At 43.9% G+C, this 23,350-nt stretch overlaps 1 protein-coding gene across 1 annotated transcript in view; it reads right to left on the reverse strand.

Moving 5' to 3' along the window:
- The window catches only part of LOC124248945 (fer-1-like protein 4), a 41,442-nt gene that overhangs the window by 10,931 nt on the left and 7,161 nt on the right, over positions 1 to 23,350 (reverse strand). The window contains exons 18-35 of the mRNA XM_046679617.1: positions 23,172 to 23,292; positions 22,648 to 22,748; positions 18,552 to 18,639; positions 18,360 to 18,476; positions 9,281 to 9,433; positions 7,743 to 7,896; positions 7,462 to 7,586; positions 6,895 to 7,029; positions 6,597 to 6,770; positions 6,032 to 6,148; positions 5,779 to 5,940; positions 3,329 to 3,524; positions 3,128 to 3,186; positions 2,908 to 3,039; positions 2,249 to 2,291; positions 2,056 to 2,156; positions 1,842 to 1,979; positions 1,621 to 1,737 (exon numbers count right to left, since the gene is read on the reverse strand). Of these exons, the coding sequence (XP_046535573.1) occupies positions 1,621 to 1,737; positions 1,842 to 1,979; positions 2,056 to 2,156; positions 2,249 to 2,291; positions 2,908 to 3,039; positions 3,128 to 3,186; positions 3,329 to 3,524; positions 5,779 to 5,940; positions 6,032 to 6,148; positions 6,597 to 6,770; positions 6,895 to 7,029; positions 7,462 to 7,586; positions 7,743 to 7,896; positions 9,281 to 9,433; positions 18,360 to 18,476; positions 18,552 to 18,639; positions 22,648 to 22,748; positions 23,172 to 23,292 (2,233 nt within the window). The remainder of the gene's footprint in view (positions 1 to 1,620; positions 1,738 to 1,841; positions 1,980 to 2,055; positions 2,157 to 2,248; positions 2,292 to 2,907; positions 3,040 to 3,127; positions 3,187 to 3,328; positions 3,525 to 5,778; positions 5,941 to 6,031; positions 6,149 to 6,596; positions 6,771 to 6,894; positions 7,030 to 7,461; positions 7,587 to 7,742; positions 7,897 to 9,280; positions 9,434 to 18,359; positions 18,477 to 18,551; positions 18,640 to 22,647; positions 22,749 to 23,171; positions 23,293 to 23,350) is intronic.

The raw sequence follows: 23,350 nt of genomic DNA on the forward strand, positions 1-23,350 counted from the left end.
CCAGCTTCTTTAGTTTCTAGTTTATCCTTCCGATATTTCTGGGGCACAAAGGAGCAAACATGTATTTTCTTATATCTTCTTCTTTCTCACATGGAAGTAGCATACACACTATAGATACTCTTTTGCACTTTGCTTTTTTCATTTTATTACTATGTCCTGGAAATCACTCCATATCATTTCATAGAGATCTTCCTCATTCTTTTTGACAGTTGCATAGTACTCTGTTATACTGTTCTGCTATGTATGGGCATTTAATAAGATTTTATTTTAATGGTCTTCCATTTTTAGAAATTGTATGTGATTATTTTCAAAACTGCCCAGTCATTTTTGATAGCCTCTTGTTTTCTACTTGTGAAATATTTTAATAGTTGTTTTACATTTCTAATATTTGAAAATTCTAACATCTGAAGCCCTTAGAAGTCTAATTCTCCTTTGTGTTGTTTTTTCTGACAATTTTTCCTGATCAATTGTTTTCTTATATATTTTGCAATTTGGGGTTATCTAAATCTATGGAATCTGTGAAGCCTGATTTGGGACCACTTTAAGCCAATCTCTCAGCTTTGAGTTTTCTAGACTAAGCAGATAATATAAATTCAAGTGTTAAATCAATGTGAGGGCAAAATTCTAATAATATATTCTCAAAGAAGACCTTTTTTTCTATTTTCCCGAATTGGAACAGAGGCTGAGACAGACCACTTACTTTACAGGCTCCTTTCCCAGTGGGTGGGCTTCCTCTTGCCCACTTTTCATGAAAACAGAGCCCTTCCTGGGTGCTGCTTCATGCAAGGGTCTTGGTTGTGTCTCCAACCCTGGATAGGCTATTAGAACCCAAGGCTAGGGGTCCAGGGATGGACAAATCCTCTCAAGATAATCTGAGCTTCAGGACTTGTTCAGGGATTCCTGCTGCCTCATTTTGGCCCTCTGGTAATTCCCTTTCTTATGAGCTTGGCATTTGTTTAAAAGATTGTTTATCTAGCATTTCTAGATGTAATATATCAGGAAGTTATTTCAGATGATCTAGTCTGCAATATTGCCAGAAGCAGAAGGTCAAGATGACTCCTACTATCTAATTTATGCATGAAGATGCTTAAATTATGGTAGAACAGTGCCTCAGAATGCTTCTTTAAATTATATCTTAGTCAGAATCCCTATATTTAAACCAGATAAAAGTACAGCATCTGTTCTGTTTCTGGGAGTAAAGGGGCAGCAACCCACTCATTCCCCTCATTTCCTGAGATGCCTTTAAGGAAACTTCAGGGCCCTGCTGAGCACCATATGAAAACTGCAGCAATGGAAGGACATGTACCAACACGTTTGATGACAAGCCATTGTGAAGCTTGACGTTCAGAGCTGTGCTCTTCCTGGAATTATACTCCCCCTTCTATGGGACTAGACCTATGAACAAGGGGTCAGGAGACCTATGCTCTAAATTCTGGTTCTGCCATGAGCAAGTTTTGTAAGCCTGGGGAGTCACTTAACTTTGTGCCTAAGATTTCCCACCTGAAAAATGAAGAAGCTGGACTCTGATCCCTGAGGTTCCTTCCAAATCTTTCAGCCTATAGGTTTTGTGTACATTACCTTGGCTGGAGTTGAAGGCATGCAGAAGTGACAGATGCTCACCTTTACAACATAAACTCTGACGAGGAGCTTGATGGGCCGGTTCTGTGGGATCCCCCGGGAGATCTGGGGCTCAGAGAACGACATTGCCTCTGATTCAGGGTAGATGAGGAAGGAGCCCTGGAGGTGAGGATGAAGGAGGGCAGTAAAGGCCCCAGTAAGAGAATCTTCCACCTGCATCCTCACCTGTGCTCCCTGGTTCCCTCCTCCTTCCCCAAACACACCTTGAACTTGCCCACAAGGTGTCCAGACCCTTCCTCCTCTCCATCTCCATCATTGCCCGCTTGCCCTCGGTACAGGGGAAACACGTTCAGCCAGTCTTCGAAGTGGTTAAACTCTTCCTCCAAGGACCTGTTGTAAATCTGAAAGGCAAGGCCCTCAGTGACAGCCCGATGTCCAGAATCCAAGCAGAATCCCCCCTCCCCAACACCCAGTCACCTTCAGGGTGGCGATTGATTTTTTCTGGGACATGGAGCCTTTGACTTCACCCTCACCCTGGTCTTGGGCTTCCCCATCCACAGAAACGAGGTTGACCCCATCTGGGAACAGTGGAAATGCCTCAGTTAGGAATACTGGTGTGGGGGAGGGAAGGAGACAGAAGGAGGACGAGCAAGAAAGCCAAATCTCTTACCTGAATCCCCAGGATCATCCATTTCATCCTCATCAAAGTTGGTCTGAAATCAAAGGGCAGGTCAGAGATTCTTCCCCACCCGTCACTTCCTTAATCCACCTTTTCCAGGATAGGGAGTTGGGAAACTTTAGTTCAAGTTCCAGCTGGGTAAGCCACTTGCATTTTCAAAGCTTCAGTTTATCATCCAGTCCTACACTGTCCCAGACAGTAACCACCAGCTACATGTCACTATTGAGCACTTGAAATGTGGCTAGTCTAAATTGGCATGTGCTATAAGTGTAAAACACACACCAGATTTTTTAAGACTTTAGTATTAAATAAGAATGTAAAATATACTATTATTAATTTTTATAATAGTTACTTATTGAAATGATATTTTGACATATTCGGTTAAATAAAACATATTATTAAAATCAATTTCACCTGTTTCCTTTTACTTTTTTTTAAATGTGGCTACTAAAAAAGTTAGAATTACATACGTAGCTCACATGATATTTCTGTTGAGCAACACAGCTTAGATAATGGAGCTAGTGATCCCCAGCTTCTAGAATTCTTGTGAAGATGAGAAAAGATGACTGTAATGAAGCGCTCTGGAAAACTGTAGAGCTCCATGTTTGATGAGCTCCTTCTTCTTGCCATTTTCCCTGCTCTGCCCCCACCTGCCCCTGGAGCTCCTGCAGCGATGCATAGTACTTGGACCACCAGTCGAGCTCCTCGGGATCTGGGATGTCCTCCTCCAGCTCTGTCCCTTGATTCAGGAGGCCTCCCAGGGGTACCTTCTTCAGAGGAGCCTGAGGGAGAGAGAACTTAGCACCCCTAACCCAGCACCACCCCAAGTCCTGCCAGCCCCTTCTCCACGCATCCCCCACCCCCCATCACCTTCAGGAGCCTTCTGGGTAAACTCGTTTTAGCCAAGAAGGGATCCAGGGACTTCTGTCCTGGGAGGAGGTAAATGACATGATGAGGAGGTCAAACAAGTAGAAGTCAGACTCATGACCCACTAGAGAGTCCCCTGGAACCATCTCAGCCAGGAACCAGAGGGACCTCTGTCTGGTGGCCCCTAAGGGGAAGGCCCCTTACCTTGAGGTCCCTTAGGCACGAAGTCCCCTGCCTCCTCCTCTCCTTCCTCCTCAGGGGGATCCTCATGACCACGGAGTGTGAACCGCAGCATGTGAGGAACAATGTGGGAACCCACAAGCACTGTGCGGCCAAAGGCTCGGCGCTCAATCACCAGGATGCTGAGTGGGGGCTGCAGGTAAGGCTGTTCCGGCAAGTCCTGGGGGTGGGGAGAGAGGATCTGTGTCTCTGAGGACTGGGGAGGAGGGAGGAGCAGCAGCAGAGACAGATGGGAAAACAACACAGCCAAATTGCATTCTAAGCCCACAGCCCCCTTGTATTATCTCTGGTAAATCATTGCCTTTTGAGCCTGTTTCCCAGCTAAAAAGGGACACAATCCTGGATTGGAAAGATTGTTGTAAGTATCAAATGACAAAATAGAGACAAAAGTACTTTGGAGCCTATGAAGTACTATCAGAAACATGAATTGGTGGTGGTTATTATTATTATGTAAAGAACCAATGCTCAGTTTGCTAATATAGATTTAGAAACATAAAAATATGTATGCTTTTGAACCTAGGAATTCTATATCTATCAATGGATTCTAAGGGGAAAAAAAACAATAATTATACTACTGTATTGTTGGGTTTATTTTACATATCTACAACAATTATAGCTGAACGGAGGAAGGAAGGAATGGAGCTATAATGGAGAAAAGCTTGTCTATTTTACTAGAACTAAATTAAGTATTAATCTGAAGTAAATTGTAAAAAATCAATATGCATGTTATAAACCCTAGAGCAACTCCTAAGTAAAAATCAACAAAGGAATTAAAGTAGTACACTAATAAACATCTACTCGATAAAAAAGAAGGCAATAAAGAAGGAACAAAAAATATATGAGACATAGAGGGGCTAGCCTGGTGGCGTAGCGGTTGGGTTCATGTGCTCTGCTTCCACTGCCTGGGGTTCACTGGTTCAGATCCCGGACACAGACCTATGCAACACTTATCAAGCCATGCTGTGGCACCCACATATAAAGTGGAGGAAGATGGGCATGGATGTTAGCTCAGGGCCAGTCTTCCTCAGCAAAAAGAGGAGGATTGGCAGCAGATGTTAGCTCAGGGCTAATCTTCCTCAAAAAAAACCAAATATATGTGAGACATGTAGAAAACAAATAGCAAAATGGCAGATGTAAATCCAACCATATCAAAAATAACATCAAATGTGACTGTATTAAACTTCAAACAAAGGCAGAGATTGTCAACCGGATAAAATTTAAGCAAAGAAGCAACTACATGCTGTCTAAGAGATACTCTTTAGTAAGACACGTGTAGGTTGAAAGTAAAAGGATGGGGAAAAGATATGTCATGCAAACAGTAACCACAGAGAACTGGAATAGCTATATGATCAGACAAAATAGACTTTAAGGCAAAAAATTTTACTAGAGATAAAGAGGGTCATTTTATAAGGATAAACAGATCAATTCATAGGAAGCTACAACAATTATAAACATATATGCACCTAACAACAGAACCTCAAAATACAAGAAGTAAAAAGTGACAAAAATAAAGGGAGAAGCAAACAATTTAACGATAGTTGGCGACTTCAGTACCATATTCTCAGTAACGGATAGAACAGCTAGATAGAAAATCACCAGTGAGGCTTTTTTTAGGGAAGTTTGAATAATACAAATAATGTTAGTTTATTTTGTTGTTTGTTGTTGTTTTTGTTATTGTTTGTTGCCCCCTTGCAGTCTGGAACCACTGTGCTTTGTCCCAGTCACCCCCTCACACGGGCACAGCATTCTTCAGCTTACAAAGTACTTTCACCAAGATTCTTTCTCTCATTGCCTCCTCATAGCACTCCTGCAAGGAGCCATTTGATATATTTCCTTCAACCTTTTTTCTTTGGTACCTGTTACTCCCTTCTACAAACAAAACTAAAGTAAACTAAAGCTCAAATAAGACAAGTGATTTGACGAGCTCCTAAGTGGCATTGTCAGAATCTGACTCCAAAGTCCATGCTGTAATAATTATAATTTATGCAAAGAATGTATTTTTCTTCTCAGTCCCTGGTATCTCAGAGACTAGGTAGATCACTTCAGACTCATACTTCATGATACCTGGCTAATTCACTCATTCAGTAGAGCCAAGAGAGCACCACCAGTTTATGGATCCATCCAGGAAGCAGCAAGCTTATAGCCTGCAAACCAAATGCGGCCCACTGCAAATAAAGTTTTATTGGAACACAGCATACTCATACATATACTTCTTGTCTATGGATGTTTACATGCCACAATGGCAGAGTCAAGACCGTATGGCCCACCAAGCCTAAAATATTTACTAACTGGCCCTTTAGAGAAAGTTTGCTGACCCCTGGATTAATCTAAGATAACCGGCGGGAATTTGCCATCCCACTGCCCTCTTTCACTTCTCAGCCCAACATTTCTTGCCCCCCAGCCCATGCCCTCACCACTGTCAGGTGCTTGACGAGCTCGGTGAAATTGGGGCTCTCACGGTAACTGGCCAGGACCTCGGACTCCACACGTCGCCCGGCCACCTCCAGCACAACCTGGGGCTGCTCCACCTCGAAGAGATGCACACGGCCAAGGCCCCTGAGACCCCAGAACAGCACCTGGGGTCGGGAAGTAGGAGATTCAGGAGGCTGCACCTGACAGAGGGGCACTGAGGTGGGGGAGACGGGGAATGTGAGTGCCCAGGGCTACCTCAACACGGAAGTCCCTGAGCACCGGGCGCACGTGAGGGGGCAGGGACAGGCGTCCAGAGAGGGGCTCAGCCAGGGGCGTCAGGTTCTGGGGCTCCACATCACTGGGCACTGAGGGCTGCAGGGGACAAGAGAACAGAGGCCAAAAAGGAATCAGGCCAAAGGAAGGAAAGCCTGGTCTCAGGGAAGGGATGTGGGGAGCTGCTGGTAAAATATAAATCCAGAGGAATCAGGCAAGGCTAGATTGGTGGCAGAGGGGTGTCTCAGGAAACAGCCACGTACAGGAGGGGAGGGTGAGTGTCTGAGGCATGATGATCAACCCACAGCCTAGACTCTCTGGGATTGGAGGTAAACCCAGGGCATGTCTACTTCTAGTGTTCCCTGGAGTCAGGAGGTCCGATGAGGTGATCCCAGGACAGATCTACAGCCTGCATTCTCTGGGGGTAATAGACTTAGAGGGGTCTACGTGGGACATGCCCATATTCTACATTCCCTGGGGTTGGATGACCTGATAGAATAACAAGAGGGGTCCACAGCCCGTGCCAGCTAGGCCACGGCACTCTGACCTCAAGCCGGCCACTGTAGTCCAGTTCAATGAGTTCAAATGTGGCGATGAGCTCTCCAGCTGCCTGGGGTCCCTTCCTCAGGGGGAAGAACTGCAGCTCAGGGCGTTGGTAAGGGTCCTCTATGAGCTTTACCCTCGGCGCGGCCAGTGCCCTGCCCAGGAACACATGGGGCCCCTGTGGGGAGCCAGGCAATGAAGACAAAAGTAGAAGAGGTGCAGGAACCAAGGGAGGGGACATCAAGACAAGGAGTGGGGGTGCTCGGGGGTGAGAACCCGGGCGGGGCCCAGGCCACACTCACAAACTTATTGTGGTCAAAGACATTGACAACCACCAATGGAGGCTCCTCCTGCAGGTGCTCCCTCCTCCCGTCCACGATCAACTGATCAAACACCAAGAGCTCATCCCACAGGGGGCTCAGAGTCTGCTCCAGGACCTTGGGGGTCGTGCAGGGGAGGAAGCAATGGCAGGTGTCATAAGAAGGCTCTCAATACACATCCCAGGGAAGTACCCCTGCCCTAAAGTAATACTTCAAATAACTGTCACAAAAGGAGCAGAAATGTGATGAAGATGAAAGCACCCATCAGATCGGTGTTGGCACCTGCCCTCCTAGCCTTGGTCTGTCCTCACTGTCATCTGCCACTCTCAAAGTTAGTCCTAAAGTCAACCCCAGAAAACAACTCCTCAGCTCCAAGACCTTCCAGTTCTACCTCTCCCCCCTCACCCCCAAATCAGGGCAGTCCGATCCAAATAGCCTGTGTTGAAAATCCAGGGCAGAAAGAGAGAGTTAGGGCCTGGGGAAAAGCTCAGCCCCCACCACATCTTGTCTCCCAGTGCCCCTCCACCCACATCTCAACCCAGCCCTCACCCGGGTAGTCTGGCACTGGCTAGAGATGAGGACTCGAGCAAAGGGATCCGAGAGCCCACTGTCATCTGCTGCCAACACACCTCGGGCCTGGTACAAGTGAGCCCGGAGCTGGAAGTAGCTGAAGTCTGGGGTCGGGGGAAGGAAGGTACCATGTTTGCTCAGGGGACCACTGGAGTCCCTCACCCCAGACCCCCCCAAACCCCGAGCTGAGCATCTAGCCCCACCCGTTGGGCAAATAGCAAACTTGGCCCTGGGCCCACCTCCCCATCCGCCACACTCACCGTCCCGGTACAGACTGTGGGGCAGCCCAGCCGAGGGATCAGGCAGCAGGTCCGGGGGGAGCTCTGAGGTGCAGGCCTTGGCTTGCTTGCCCAGCCCCAGCCACAGGAAGAGCTCCAGCTTGGCAGAGACCTCACCAGGGGCTGCCCCAGGTGCCTGTTGTGGAGAGGAGGCATGTTAGGGCCACCTCTTATTACCCCATCTAGACCAAGAGCCCTACTCCTCCAAGGCATGCCCCAACTCTCTCTGTCGTTAGACTACACCCCAGCTCCCCAGTCCAGAGAGCACTCCTGGCGCTCACTCTTACACCCCACTTCATGCCCAGTACTCCATTCCCTCTGCCTGCTGTCCCAACACTGTCACTTCCTATACCACAAGCCCCATACCCCAAAACTACACTCTGAGCTCTGCACTGCCATACCCCACACTTACCCCCTCTGTGCCCTCATCCCCCACACAGTTAGATTCCCTGTCCCTATGCCAGTGGCCACAGCTTCTCCCCACTAGAGACCCCTGTTGGTGTCTATTTCAGGGACATCTCATTTAGAAATAGTTTGCCTCCAAATCAGCTGTACTTATAAGGAACTAATTAATCACTCTCCCATTTTCATTACCCTGCCCATCTGTCAGAGCCCAGTCAGCAAAAGGGCCAATGTGGGCCCAGGACTGACAAAATTTGGTGTTTATCTCACATCAAAGCTGATCTGGGTAAAGGCATGATCTCCTTTTGGCTTTTTGGATAATTGAAAAGAGTTTGGGTACACTTTAAAAAATAATAATTTAAAAATAATAAAAAATTGTAAGATTTTAAAAAATTAAAACACAAATTTTTTTTAATTGGAAAATTAAAAATAATTTTTATTCAAAATTTTAAAAAATTTTAATTAAAAATTTTTAATTAGGGGCTGGCTTGGTGGCATAGTGGTTAAGTTCACACACTCTGCTTTGGTGACCAGGGTTCATGGGTTCAGATCCTGGGTGCAGACCTACATACTGCTCATCAAGCCATGCTGTGGAGGCATCCCACATATAAGAGGAAGATGAGCACAGATGTTAGCTCAGGGCCTCTCTTCCTCAAGCAGAAAAAAAAAAGAGGAAGATTGGCAATGGTGTTAGTTCAGGGACAATCTTTCTTACCAAAAAACAAAATAAATTTTTAATTAAAAAAATTTTGAGGGTGCTAGCCCAGTGGCATAATGGTCAAGTTCATGCATTCAGCTTCAGCAGCTTGGGGTTTACAGGTTTGGATCCCAGGCACAGACCTATACACTGCTCATTAAGCCATGTGGTGGTGGCATCCAACACACAAAACAGAGGAAGATTGGCATAGATGTTAGCTCAGAGACAATCTCCTTCAAGCAAAAAGAGGAAGATTGGCAATAGATGTTAGCTGAGGGCAACCTCCTCACCAAAAAAAAAAAAAAAAGATTTTGGGCACCCTCTGCTGGGAACTGCAGGCCTCCACCCCAATGCCACCCTATGCCCTATGAACCTCACTCCACTCCAGTCTCCAGCACCCTGACCCAGGGGCCCCCCTCACTGTAAGCAGAAGACTCTGGATCTTCCCACAGTCCCGGCCCCGTTCCTCTTCGACCACAGAGAACAGCACATCCTGGGCAGGGATCCGGGCCCAGGCCACACGGCGCTGCCCACTGAGCATCCAGACCAGCACATCTGGGAGGGGTGACTGGGGCTGCGGGCAGAGAACTGGGTCACAGAGGTGGATCTGCAGCTGAAACCACCTACTCCCACAACTTCCACTGGATAGAAGGATCGAATATCCATCTCTAGCCCTTATCTCCCCCTGAACCCCAGATCCAGGTGGCCACCTGTCTCCTGAACATCTCTCCCCTTGCTGCCCCACAGGCTACCTCAGACTCAAAGTCCAACCTGACTTCTTATTTTTCCTTTTTTTCTGGTTTCTTTTTTTTTTTAATTGTGGTAAAACATACATAACATAAAATTTACCATCTCAACCATTTGTAAGTGTACAGTTCAGTAGTGCACTCACATTGTTATACAACCATCACCATCATCCACCTCCAGAACTTCTTTCATCTTACAAAACTGATACTCCGTATCTATTAAACACTAACTTCCCATTTCCACCTCCTCCCAGCTCCTGACAACCACTATTTCACTTTCTGTCTCTATGAATTTGACTACTCTGAGTACCTCATATCAGTGAAATCATGCAGTATTTGTTCTTTTGTGACTGGTTTTTTTCACTTAGTATAATGTCTTCGAGGTTCACCATGTTGAAGCACGTGCCAACCAGACTTCTTTACCTTTCCCTCCTCCCCAACTGATCCTTCCCCAGTAATCCCCACCATATGCCCGTGCCCATCAGCCAAATACCTACACTGGTGTCAGCCTTCTCTGCCAACATCCAAACACCACATCCTGCCAATGTCCCCCCTTCTCTTCCATCCTCACTGCCCTCGTTCAAGACCGTCCACTCTTGTCCAGATAACTGGTACAGTCTCCTAATCAGTCTTCTTGCCTTCAGTCTTCCCTTCCAACCCATTCTCTACCATGAATGGCTGGCTTCCTCCCATCCTCCGGGTCGCAGTTTAAATGTCATCTCTGCAGAGAAGTCTTGCTTGACCACCTTATGTAAGTAAGTTCCTCCCTGCCCCCTTAACTTCTGTAAATCTTTCTTAGCAATTCCAACAGATCATAATTATTTTTCTTAGTCTGCATAGTCTATCTCCCTCACCAGAACATAAGCCCCGAAGGGCAAGAAACATGGCAGGAATTGGGTCCCCAGGGCCTAATATAGAGCCTGGCACATAGTAGGACTTCAAATATCATTGAGTAAGCAAACAAACAATAGCTAGAATCGATCTCTCCAAAGCACAAATCTGACCCTCTCATTCCCTTGTTCAAAATCATCATGCCTGACTTCAAATTCCAATAACAGCATGAGTTGGGAATTTAGACCTACCTCTCACTAAAAACAACCACAAAGGCTGGGCGAAATATTTTTAAATATTTTACTAAAGGCAGTGGTGAGATAACAAGGATAAAGAATTATCAGACCAAGCTCTAAATGAAGATAGGAATCCAGAGAAGTTAGCGGAGCATTTGAGCCACTTTTGCCACAAGGACATTTGCCAAACCTGGCCAACCTGAGCTTCTCGTGTCCTAACAGCGAGTAAAAATAAAATAAAGAGCTCAGATTCCGCTCAGGACAGGAGTCTAATAGGACATCTCCCTGCCCCCTGAAAGCCAGGATTCCAAAGAATTATGCCTTCAGGATAAGGATAAACCATGGCTGAAGCTACCCTTCTGTCTCCCACTCAGGCTCTACGAGGACAGTCGCCTGGCTGAGTGGAGTGGTGGGAGCTGGAAAATGTCCCTGAAAAGAATAACCACGAGCTGATTTCTTCACAGTGCCCGAGCACTGCTAAACATCAAAACTTAGTTTAATGTAATCAAGGGCAGAAAGCAAAGACAAATATTGTCTGGAAGAGTGTACCTTGATTTCAAGACTCAAAGAACTCCCATAAATAATTTTTAAAGGAAACTATAATAAATGGCTCACAGTTTAAAGCAACTAAGCACAGAAGGAAATAACCATGAGGGAGTACCACCAGAAAGAGAGGCAAAACCAAACCCCTCCAAATCCACTATTAGAATAATCTGACACTATAAAAACAACTCTGCGTACTGTGTTTAACAAAACAAAAGACAAACCTGACAAACACTTACTGGAAATAAGGAATTGTGAAAAATAACATAGTGGATTTGAAAAAAATAGAACTTACAGAAATGAAAATTGCAATGATTGAAATGAAAAATTCAAGAGAAGACTCATATAGTCTTCTGGTTTTCAATTAAAAAGCCAGAAAGCATCAGCAAGCATATTACAATATATAAGTGAATCAAAGTAACACTTTGTACACCTTAAACTTACACAGTCTTACATGTCAAATTCATCCAATTTTTTTAAAAAAGTTAAAAAAAAAGCCAAAGCAATTCAATGGGAAAAAAAAAAATCTTTTCAACAAATGGTACTGGAATATTTCAATGTCCACATTTTAAAAATAGAACTTTGACTCATATGTCACACCACACACAAAAATTAATCTGAAAGCAATCAAAGACCTAAACGTAAAATCTAAAACCATAAAGCTTTTAGGAGACTAGAGATCTCTTTATTCTCCTATCTTTATTTATAGGAGAATATCTTTGTGACTTGAAGGTGGCTAAGTTTTCTTATACAGATAACAGAAAGCAATAAACAGAAAAGATTAAGATAGATTAAAGATAGATTAAGATAGATTAAAATTAAGGAGAAAAATAAACTAGAGAATAGAAAAACAATAGAGAGAATCAATGGAACCAAAAGTTGGTTCTTAAGAAAAGTCAGCAAAATTGACAAACCTTTAGCTAGACTGACAGAGAACACAAGAGAGAAAACAAATAACTAAAATCAGAAAGGAGAGTGAGGATATTACTACCGACCTTACAAAAACAAAAAGGATTATAAGAGAATACAATGAACAATTGTACAAAACAAATTAGATTATCTAGAAAATGGTCAAATTCCTAGAAACACACAAATCATCTAAACTAACTCAAGAAGAAATAGAAAATCTCAACAGACCTATAAAAAGTAAAGAGATTGAATCAGTAATTGAAAAACCTCCCAATAAAGAAAACTTCATGAGCCAGCCCAGTGGCGCAGTGGTTAAGTTCGCACATTCTGCTTCGGTGGCCCAGGGTTTGCCAGTTTGGACCCTGGGCTCAGACATGGCACCACTTGGCAAGCCATGCTGTGGCAGGCATCCCACACAGAAAGTAGAGGAAGATGGGCACAGATGTTAGCTCAGGGCCAGTCTTCCTCAGCAAAAAGAGGAGGATTGGCAGCAGATGTTAGCTCAGGGCTAATCTTCCTCAAAAAAAAAAAAAAAGAAAAGAAAAGTCCAGGACCAGATGGCTTCACTACTGAATTCTACCAAATATCTAAAGAAGAATTAACACCAATCATTCTCATACTCTTCCAAAAAATAGAAAAGGAAGAAATACTTCCTAACTCATTCTATGAGGCCAGCATTACACTGATAACCAAAGACAGACAAAGACATCACAAGGAAAATATCCTCAACAAAATATTAGCAAATCAAATACAACAATATATTAAAAGGATCATACACCATGATCAAGCTGGATTTATACCAGGGACGTAGAGATGGTTTAACATCCACAAATCAATGTGATACACCACATTAACAAAACAAGACATAAAAATCATATGATCATCTCAGTTGATGCAGAGAAAGCATTCAGCAAGACCCAACATCCATTTATGATAAAAACTCTTGATAAAATGGATATAGAAGGAAAGTAACTCAACATAATAAAGGCCATATATGACAAACCCACAGTCAATATCATACTTAACAGGGAAAAACCGAAAACCATCCCTCTGAGAACAGGAACAAGACTAGGGTGCCCACCGTCGCCACTCTTATTCAACATAGTACTGGAGGTTTTGACCAGAGCAATTAGGCAAGAAAAAGAAATGAAACAGATCCAAATTGGAAAGGAAGAAGTAAAACTCTCACTGTTTGCAGATGACATGATTCTATATATAGAAAACCCTAAAGAATCCACCAGGAAACTGCTAGAAATAATTAACAACTACAGCAAAGTTGAAGGGTACAAAATCAACTTACAAAAATCAGTTGCAATTCTACACATTAAAAATGAACTAGCAGAAAGGGAAGTCAAGAATACAATCCCTTGGGGCTGGCCCCATGTCTGAGTGGTTAAGTTCGCACGCTCCGCTTAGACGGCCTGGGGTTTTGCTGGTTCGGATCCTGGGCGCAGACATGGCACCGCTCATCGGGCCACGCTGAGGAGGCGTCCCACATGCCACAACTAGAAGGACCCACAACTAAATACACAACTATGTATTGGAGAGATTTGGGGAGAAAAAGCAAAAAAAAAAAAAAAAGAATACAATCCCATTTACAATCGCAACAAAAAGAATAAAATATCTAGGAATAAATTTAACCAAGGAATTGAAAGACCTATACACTGAAACTATGAGACATTATTGAAAGAAATTAAAGAATACATAAAGAAATGGAAAGATATCCCATGCTCATGGATTGGCAGAACAAACATAGTTAAAATGTCCATACTACCAAAAGCAATCTATAGATTCAATGCAATTTCAATCAGAATCCCAATGACTTTCTTCACAGAAATGGAACAAAGAATCCTAACATTTATATGGAATAACAAAAGACCCTGAATAACCAAAGCAGTCCTGAGGAAAAAGAACAAAGCTGGAGACATCATAATCCCTGACTTCAAAATATACTACAAAGCTAGAGTAATCAAAACAGCATGGTGCTGGCACAAAAACAAACACACAAATCAATGGAATAGAATTAAAAGCCAAGAAATAAAACCACACGTCTATGGACAGCTAAGCTTCAACAAAGGAGCCAAGAACATCAATGGAGAAAGGAAAGTCTCTTCAATAAATGATATTAGGGGATAGCCCCAGTGGCCTAGTGATTAAATTTGATGCACTCCACTCTGGCAGCCCAGGTGTGGTTCCCAGGCACAGACTTACACTACTCATCTGTCAGTGGCCATGCTGTCGTGGTGGCTCACATACAAAAAGAGGAAGTTGGCAGTAGATGTTAGCTCATGGCTAATCTTCCTCAGAAAAAAAAAATAAATAATTTAAAAAATTTTAAAAACAATGTTGGGAAAACTGGACAGTCACACGTAAAAGAATGAAAGTAGACCATTATCTTACACCACACGGAAAAATTAACTCAAAATGGATTAAAGACTTGAATGTAAGACCTGAAACCATAATACTCCTAGAAGAAAATATAAGCAGTACTCTCTTTGACATTGGTCTTAGCAATATCTTTTTGAACACCATGTCTACTCAGGTAAGGGAAACAAAAGAGAAAAAAACCAAATGGGACTACATAAGACTAAAAAGCTCCTGCATGGCAAAGGAAACTATGAACAAAATGAAAAGATAACCCACTAGCTGGGAGAAAATATTTGCAAGTCATATACCCAACAAGGGGTTAATTTCCCAAATATATAAAGAACTCATATAACTCAACAACAAAAAAACAAACAACGTGGGGCCAGCCCCGTGGCCGAGTGGTTGAGTTTGTGTGCTCTGCCTCAGCGGCCCAGGGTTTCACTGGTTTGGATCCTGGGCACAGACATGGCACCACTCATCAGGCCATGCTGAAGTGGTGTCCCAAATAGCACAACCAGAGGCATTCACAACTAGAATATACAACTATGTACTGGGGGGCTTTGGGTAGAAGAACAAAAAAAAGAAGATTGGCAAGAAATGTTATCTCAGATGGCAATCTTTAAAAAAATAAAAAATAAAAAAATGAGCAGAGGATATGAACAGACATTTTTCCAAAGAAGATATGCAGATGGTCATCAGGCACATGAAAAGATGTTCAACGTCACTAATTATTAGGGAAATGCAAATCAAAAAGAAAATACAATGACATATCACCTCACACCCATCAGAATGGCTATAATTGATGAGACGAAAAATAAATGTTGGAGAGGATGTGGAGAAAAGGGAACCCTCATATACTGCTGGCGGGAATGCAAACTGGTGCAGCCACTACAGAAAACAGTATGGAGATTTCTCAAAAATTAAAAATAGAAATACCATACAATCCAGCTATCCCATTACTGGATATTTATCTAAAGAACATGAAATCAACAATACAAAGAGATTCACACACCCCTGTGCTCATTATAGCACTATTCACAATAGCCAAAATGTGGGAGCAACCCAAGTGCCTATTGACTGATGAACTGATAAAAAAAGATGTGGGATATGTATATATATATATATATACAGTGAAATACCACTCAGCCATAAAAAAAGACAAAATCATCCTATTTGCAAAAACATGGTTGGATCTTGAGGGTATTACGTTAGGTGAAATAAGCCAGATGGAGAAAGACAAACGCCATATGATTTCACTCATGTGTGGAAGATAAACAAACACAGATAATGAGAACAGATTAGTGGTTACCAGAGGGGAAGGGAGTGGGGGGAGGGCAAAAGGGGTAAAGGGGCACATACGTATGGTGATGGATAAAAACTAGACTATTGAGGGTGATCAAGATGCAGTCTATACAGAAACTGATATGTAATAATGTACACCTGAAATTACACAATGTCATAAACCAATATGACCTCAGTAAAATAATTTTTTTAAAAAGACATCACAAGAAAATTACAGAATAATATCCTTTATGAATATAGATATATCCCTTACGAATAAGTCCTGAACAAAATATTAACAAATCGAATCCAACAGCATAGAAAAAGGAATATATAGGGGCCTGTCCCACAGCTGAGTGGTTAAGTTCACGTGCTCCACTTTGGCAGCCCAGGGTCCACCGGTTCGGATTCTGGGCGCAGACCTACACACCGCTCATCAAGCCATGCTGTGGCGGCAGGCCATATAGAAGAACTAGAATGACCTACAACTAAGATACACAACTATGTACTGGGGCTTTGGGGAGAAGAAAAAAAAAAGAGGAAGATTGGCAACAGATGTTAGCTCAAGGTCAATCTTCCTCAGCGAAAAAAAAAAGGGTTATATACTGTGACCAAGTGGGATTTATCTCAGGAATATCAGGGTGCTTCAACCTAAGAAAATCAATCAATGTAATGACACCTCATTAATAGAACAAATGAAAGAAACCAAATGATCATCACAGCTGATGCAGAAAAGGCATCTGACAAAATCTAACATTATTTCATGATAGAAAACACTCAGAAAACTAGGAGCGGAAGAGAACTTCCTCAACCTGATAAAGGGCATTTATGTACACCCACAGCTAATACCATACTTAACAGTGAAAGAATGAAACCTTTCCCTCTAAGATCAGGAACAAAACAAGTGAAAATTACAATTTTGGAAAAATTATATCTCTTGTATCAGCCACGGTGAGCCTGATAGCTTCCCAACACTTAAAGGTTTTTCTAATAAAATATTAATGAATGTGATGTCTTAATACTGTATAACAAAATATGTCAACATACGGAAGATCTGCATAAGTCAGTGAACCAAATGTCCAAGTGACCTATGTATGATGATTCAAAATCATGCAAGGAAAATAGATCCGTTCAAAGTGCAAGATAGACCAATGGACTTAAATATAACAGCGTATAAAAATTTCTTCGCCAGACATTTGCAAAAAACGTAAAGCAATGCCATTTTTCTCACTAAATTTTTTGTTTTGGAGAATATAGTTATTTTTCATAAAAATATGTTATTTATGTTATCATGCAATGGGTTTACTATTGTTATTTTAAATTAATAAATACTATATCTGTCAGGTTTTAAAATTTTTTCAGTTTTAGTTTGTATAATGGGAAATATCAATAGATACAATCCACATAAACAAAAGTTTTTTGGGGTCTCCAGTAATTATTAGGGTGTTAAGGAGTCCTGAGACCAAAAAAGTTTGAGAACCACTGCCCTAGAGAACGTCTTGCACTTGTTCCCCAGGACTTGTACAAAAATGGTCTTGGAAACTTTGTTGCTAATCATCATCCCTTGGAATCAACACACATATCCATCAATAGTGGACTGAATAAACAAATTATAGCATAGTCATACAGTGGAATATTACATAGTAATTTAAATGGAAAAATTACAACTACATGCAATGATATAGATAAATCTCACAAATATAATATTGAGGAAAATAATATAAACAGTATAATATAAACTTTGAAAAATAACAAAACTATATTATTTCCAGATGCATATTTAAGTCAAAAAGTGTTTTTAAACGTCAGCTAACAAAAGGAGGTTCTCATTCCAAATAAACACAGCAATATTGCACTAAAATTCAATACACTAAGGTCTCTATCCTGTCTCCTTCCAGTCTCTGTCTTCCAGCTGCCCAGGGCTTCCTGATTCTGTGCCTTTGCACATGCTCTTCATTCTTTCACACTTGCCAAACTTCAACTTGTCCTTCAAGATCTAAGACCACTTATCCAACTCCTCACTGTTTGACCTTGAGGACATACTGGCCCCAGTGGTCAAAACTTACCGTGCCTTTGCGAAGGACTGAGCTTCAGATTGAGGCAGAACTGGCTTTGAATTCTAGCTCTGCCACTTAACCAGCTACTACATGGTGGACCAGTCACTTTCCCTCTCTAAGCCCCAGTTTCTGCACCTGTCAAATGGGGTAACATCTTCCCCAGGGTTGTTGGAAGGATCACACAAGGTAACACGTGCTTAGCAGAGGAAGCATTCCAAAAATGTGAACTCCTTTCACCCCTCACCCATGCTGTATTCAGAGCTTCAGACCAGGGAAGTCATGCCAGGGAAATATACTCTCAAACCTCCATCCAAAGAGATCCCGCATGTTCCCTGCATCCCTGCTGGGCCTGGAACGCTTATCTTCACCCTTAGCTGCTCCAAATGGAGCCGATTCTATGCCTAGAGCAACAGATCCCATGGCCTGGCATCAATCCACAGAACAGATGTTAGGTCACCCCTGCCCAGAGGTCTCTGGAAACTTAGGAGAAAGGGTATTCAGGGTGGGGAAACGGGTGGGTGAGGCAGCACCTCCTGGGCCAGGAAGCGGAGTTTTGCCAGGAGCTTCTTGGCCAGTGCCACCTTCTTTTGCACATTGCCCTTTCTCAGGCCCCGTAGAAGCCGCAGTCCTTGCTTCGCCAACAGGTTCTGGAAGGGCAGGAAGAGAACGTGAGTGGAGAGCCCCAGTTAAGTGCCCGTGATTCCCCCTTCCCCAGACCGTACCAGGCTATGCACCAACAGTTTCCCTCGGCATCGATCCAGGGTGTTTGGCCGGGTCATTGTCCTGCGCTCAGCACCGTGGCAAAACTGTCTGCAGTGAACAGGGGTGGGTGTGGCAAGCGGGAGTCAGAGGAGGGAACACTGACACTTAGGGGGCCACCTTCCTCAGAACAGGCCTCCCATACCCAGACTCCCTCACACGTTCTCAGAGAGGTGCCCTTTCTCAGTCAAGGATGGCTTCTGTATTTGGACCACATCCAAATTCCTTGAGGCCAGCCTCACTTTTGAGCCCTAGAATGTGCTAGTATTTAACCTTCTACTGCCTTGGCTACTCAAAGTGTGGCCCAGGACCAACAGCATTGGTATCACATAGTTAAAAATGCAGAATCTCAGCCCCACACCAGACCTGCCATATCAGTCTGCATGTCTATACCCTGGGGGATTCATATGTACATTAAAGACTCAGATGGGCTTTGTGCTTGACAGTTCCAACACCAACTAAAGAAAGTTCAAACGTTACATGCCCAAACCAAGTGCGTGATTTCCAATGAACCCTCTCCCCCCAAAAACAAGCCTTATTCCAAAATTTCAGAGTTATCCTTCACTGCTCTTTCTTCCTCTCACATTCCACATCATCGATCAGCACATTATTTAGGCTCTACCTACAAAATATATCCAGAATCTGACCACTTTTCTCCTTTTTTCCTTTTCCAAGATCCCCCTACTCCAAGCCACCAACATTTCTTACCTAGGATTATTGCAGTAGCCTCCTCGTTCCAGCCTTACCTTAAAGGCTGTGCATGATCTGGCTCCCTTTATCTCCCTTTCCTCATCAAATATTATTCTCCCCCTCATTCACAACCCTAGAGTCACACTGGCCTTTTTGGTCCTCCATGAATACACCAAGCCCATCACTCTAAGGCCTTTGTCTTAGCTGCTCCCTAGAATGCTCTGCCCCTAGAGCTTTGCATGGCTGCGCTCATTCTTCATTCAGGTCTTTTCTCAAATGTTACCTCTTCAAAGGCCTTCCCTGATCACCCCATCTAAACAGCCCCTGTCTCTTTCTCCATCCTATTCTACTTTATCTTTCTCTCTAAAAAGATAGTAAGCTAGGGCAGGGACTTTATTCTGGTTACCACTATATCCTCAGGGCCTGGCACCTAACAGATGCTCAAAAAATATTTGTTGGGCAAAGTAAAGTGATTTTTGAGATGTGATATTTTAGGCCCTTTTTGACCCCCAAGAATTTCTGAAGTTGCTATTATGGAAAAATTCAAAAATAGATGAAATAAAAATGACTCCAAGGATTTTTCACCTAATACTGCCCCCAGAGCATACACTTCTAGCTTACTAATGCTGTTTGCTCCAAGATTCCTTTTGGCAGAAATAGTCAGCATAAAGTAAAACTGACAAGGGTCAAAACTGGACCTATTAATGTTTGCTATTGATGAAAAATTGACGGGAGAATCAAATCTTCTTGACAAGATTTAGATCCACAAAATTGGATTCAGAGAAATTGGATATGGTTAAAATAATAGCCACAAAAGAAAACCACACTGGTCAAAGATATAAATAGTGAAATATAATACGGGCAAATCTTTCATCTAAATTTCCCTGCCAAAGAATAATTTCAGTAATAAAATAATTTCAGTAAAGTGAAAATGGAAACAGTTCAATTGCACTCTATGGAAAATCAAGCAAGGAATTAAATTGTATTAAAGATGGTTGCTCTTTTGGAGACGGAAAGAATGTAGACATAGAAGAGAGCCTTACAATGAAGTCCTGGGATACACACCCATGAACATTTGGAACATTTAGAGGTCAAGAAAAGAGGGAGTCAGCAAAAGAGATGAGAAGGAATGGCCAAAAGAGATGAGAATGAGAAGAAAGCAGAAGGAAAACCAGGGGCATGGAAGTTAATAGAATTTTTCAAGAAGGAGGGTAGGGTCAACTGTGTCCACCGACACTGACAGCTTGAGTAAAATGAGAACAGAAAAGTGACCACCTGCGACCAGGCCCTTGGCAGAGTCCTCTGCTTCCACCCTGCCTCTAAACGCTGGAGCTCTCCAGGTCCTCAGATTTCTCTTTTCTATGCTCCCTAAATAATCTTATCCAGTTCCAGCTATGTATTGACAGCTCCCAATTTTTCATTTCCTGCCTAAAACTCTCCCCAGAACTCAACTCATATAGCTAACTGTCTAGCAGACATGTCCACTTGTAAGTCTAACAGACATCTATCTCAAAGTTCACAGGTCCGAAAATGAACTTGTGATATTCCCTTCACCCCCTTCAGACCTTCTCCTTCTGTTGTTTTCCATAACTCAGTAAACAGCACCATCTACACAGGTGCACCAGCCAAAATCTTGGGAGTCTTTCATGACTCTTCTTAGCACATTTCCTCATCGCCCGTATCTATCCACTAGCAAGTCCTGAGGTGTCACCTCCAAAGTCCAAAATTGCTCTTGAATCCATTCATGTCACTCTATGTCCACTGTAACCACCCCAGATTCAACTCATCATTATCGGTCACCTGGATTATTACAAAAATAGCAATTTCTCTGCTTTCTCTGTTATACCATCCCTCCCCTCCCCCACTGATCCTTCTTTTTTTTTAACTACTTTTTTTTTTTTTTAGGAAGATTAGCCCTGAGCTAACATCTGCCGCGAATCCTCTTCTTTTTGCTGAGGAAGACTGGCCCTGAGCTAACACCCATGCCCATCTTCCTCTACTTTATTTGTGGGGCACCTGCCACAGCATGGCTTGACAAGCTGCACCTGATATCCAGGCCAGCAAGCCCCGGGCCGCCAAAGCAAAACATGCGAACTTAACTGCTGCGCCACCAGGCCGGCCCCAACCACAACCTTTTTTAAGGATAAGTTAGAGCATATCTCTTCTCTTCTCAAAACCTTCAGTGGCTCCACACCTCACTCAGAGAAGAAGCCAAGGCCATTACAATGGCCTACAGGCTCCCACATGCCTCTCCCCACCATCATCCTCTTTTCCTCCCACACGCTTCAGCCTCACCTACTCTGCTCACTCTGCTATAGCCACATTGTTTTCCTTGCTCTTCCTCAAACACAGGCATACTTTACCTCAGGGCCTTTGCACAAGCTGTGCCTTCTGCCAGGAATACCCTTATAGACATGGCTTGCTCCTTCATCTTCTTCATGTCAACTTCACAGTGGCCTCCCCTAGCTACCCTTTCTAAAATTGCAACACCTCTCTCTAATAGTTCCTTGCTTTATTTTCTCCCTAACACTTATCCTTATCATACTTCTTATATTTCTACCTTGTTGTTTACATGTTTATTATCTGTGTCTCCATCCAGCCTTCACCCCCACCCCCCCACCCCCACCAGAATAGACCTTTCAGGGATTTTTGTGGGCAAGAATGCTTTTTCACTGCTATTCCTATGTCTAAAACAGTGTCCGGCACAGTAAGTGCCACAAATATTTATTGAATAAATGGATAAACAAGTCTTTTAAGAACAGGATCAGAAGAACACTGAAGTACCCGAAGCAGGTTATGGAATTCAGGTCAGTGAATGCCAAAGATGGAAGTGACTAGAACAAATTTATGTGGTTACACTAATGACCTAGGGACTAGTTGATGAAAGTGGACAATTGCAGAGCTAACTCCTCCAGGAGATGAGAGGAGATGAAGTCAAAATCACAGCTGTGGCTATGGGAGGAGGGACATTTCTTCGCTGTAGCAGGAAGGAAGGAAAGCAGATGGATACAGAAGCTGGCAAGGTGACAGACGGAATGAGGAAGGTGAGGCTTCTATTTTCTTCATGAAGTAAGAGAGGAGGATGCTAGCTGGAACAAGTGTGGAGGAAAGGAGCAGGGAAGATTTGAGGAGAGGGGAAAAGGCATAAGCCTCTAGGAAAGGGAGCTTCTTGGAGGGGAGTGGCCTATCCCCCAATAATTTCCATCCAGCGCCCTGCGATAGGGATAATCATTTCCGTCTCATTCTTCTGTAAAGTGCAGAGCAAACGCAGCTTCCAGTCCCCCTGGGGTCCCAACAGCCGGCACGAGTCTCCCTCACCCTGGAGTTGGCGCGGAGACAGGCGCTGTGAGGCGCCGGCTCTCAGCTCACCTGCTCCCAGCCACCAGCTCTTCCAGCGCCTGCTTGAGCCTGGTGCAGGCGCCCGGCCCCGGCCTGCGCTGCAGAGTCTCAACCTCCTGCAGCCCCTGGTCCTGCGCAACCGCGAGAGAGGGTTAGAGTCATTAGGGTCCCAGACTCCCACATCTTGTAGGTCGCACCCCCACCCCAGGGTGAGCGCACTCACGACCTCACCTCTTGGCCCTTCCCTCCTTTGGCTTCATCCTGTTCGTGGTTCAGTTTTTCTAGCCATCTACTGGCTCCACGCCTGTGGGGCCAGGCCTCCAGTAAGCCCCTTCCTGGGTCCAACAGTTCTGAATCTCCGTCCTCCCACAATTCCTGGCTTCCTCAGTTGGCCCAGAAGCTGTGCTTTTTGGCCTTCTGGCCTTGCACCAACAAGCTGCTGGCCCCCTGATGCTCTACCCATTAGCCCTGCTCCAGAGCTCCCTTCAAAGGCCGCAGTCCCCTCGACGTCCCTATCTCCTGGCCTCTCCCTCTGGGCGCCCCCTCGCTCTCACCAGCCTCTCAGCCACCTTCCGCACGCAGTTACTTCTCTGCAGGCGCCACGTGTGATCCTCCCAGCGGCTCCACACGCGCACGCACGGCTTGTGATGACGCAGGGGCAAGCAGAGGTATGGCCTGGACGGGGTAGAGAGGAGCAGAGGCTGCAAGGGGCAGTCCTGGGCTGCTGGGGATC

Source organism: Equus quagga, chromosome 12, assembly GCF_021613505.1.
Source record: "Equus quagga isolate Etosha38 chromosome 12, UCLA_HA_Equagga_1.0, whole genome shotgun sequence".
Lineage (NCBI taxonomy): Eukaryota > Metazoa > Chordata > Mammalia > Perissodactyla > Equidae > Equus > Equus quagga.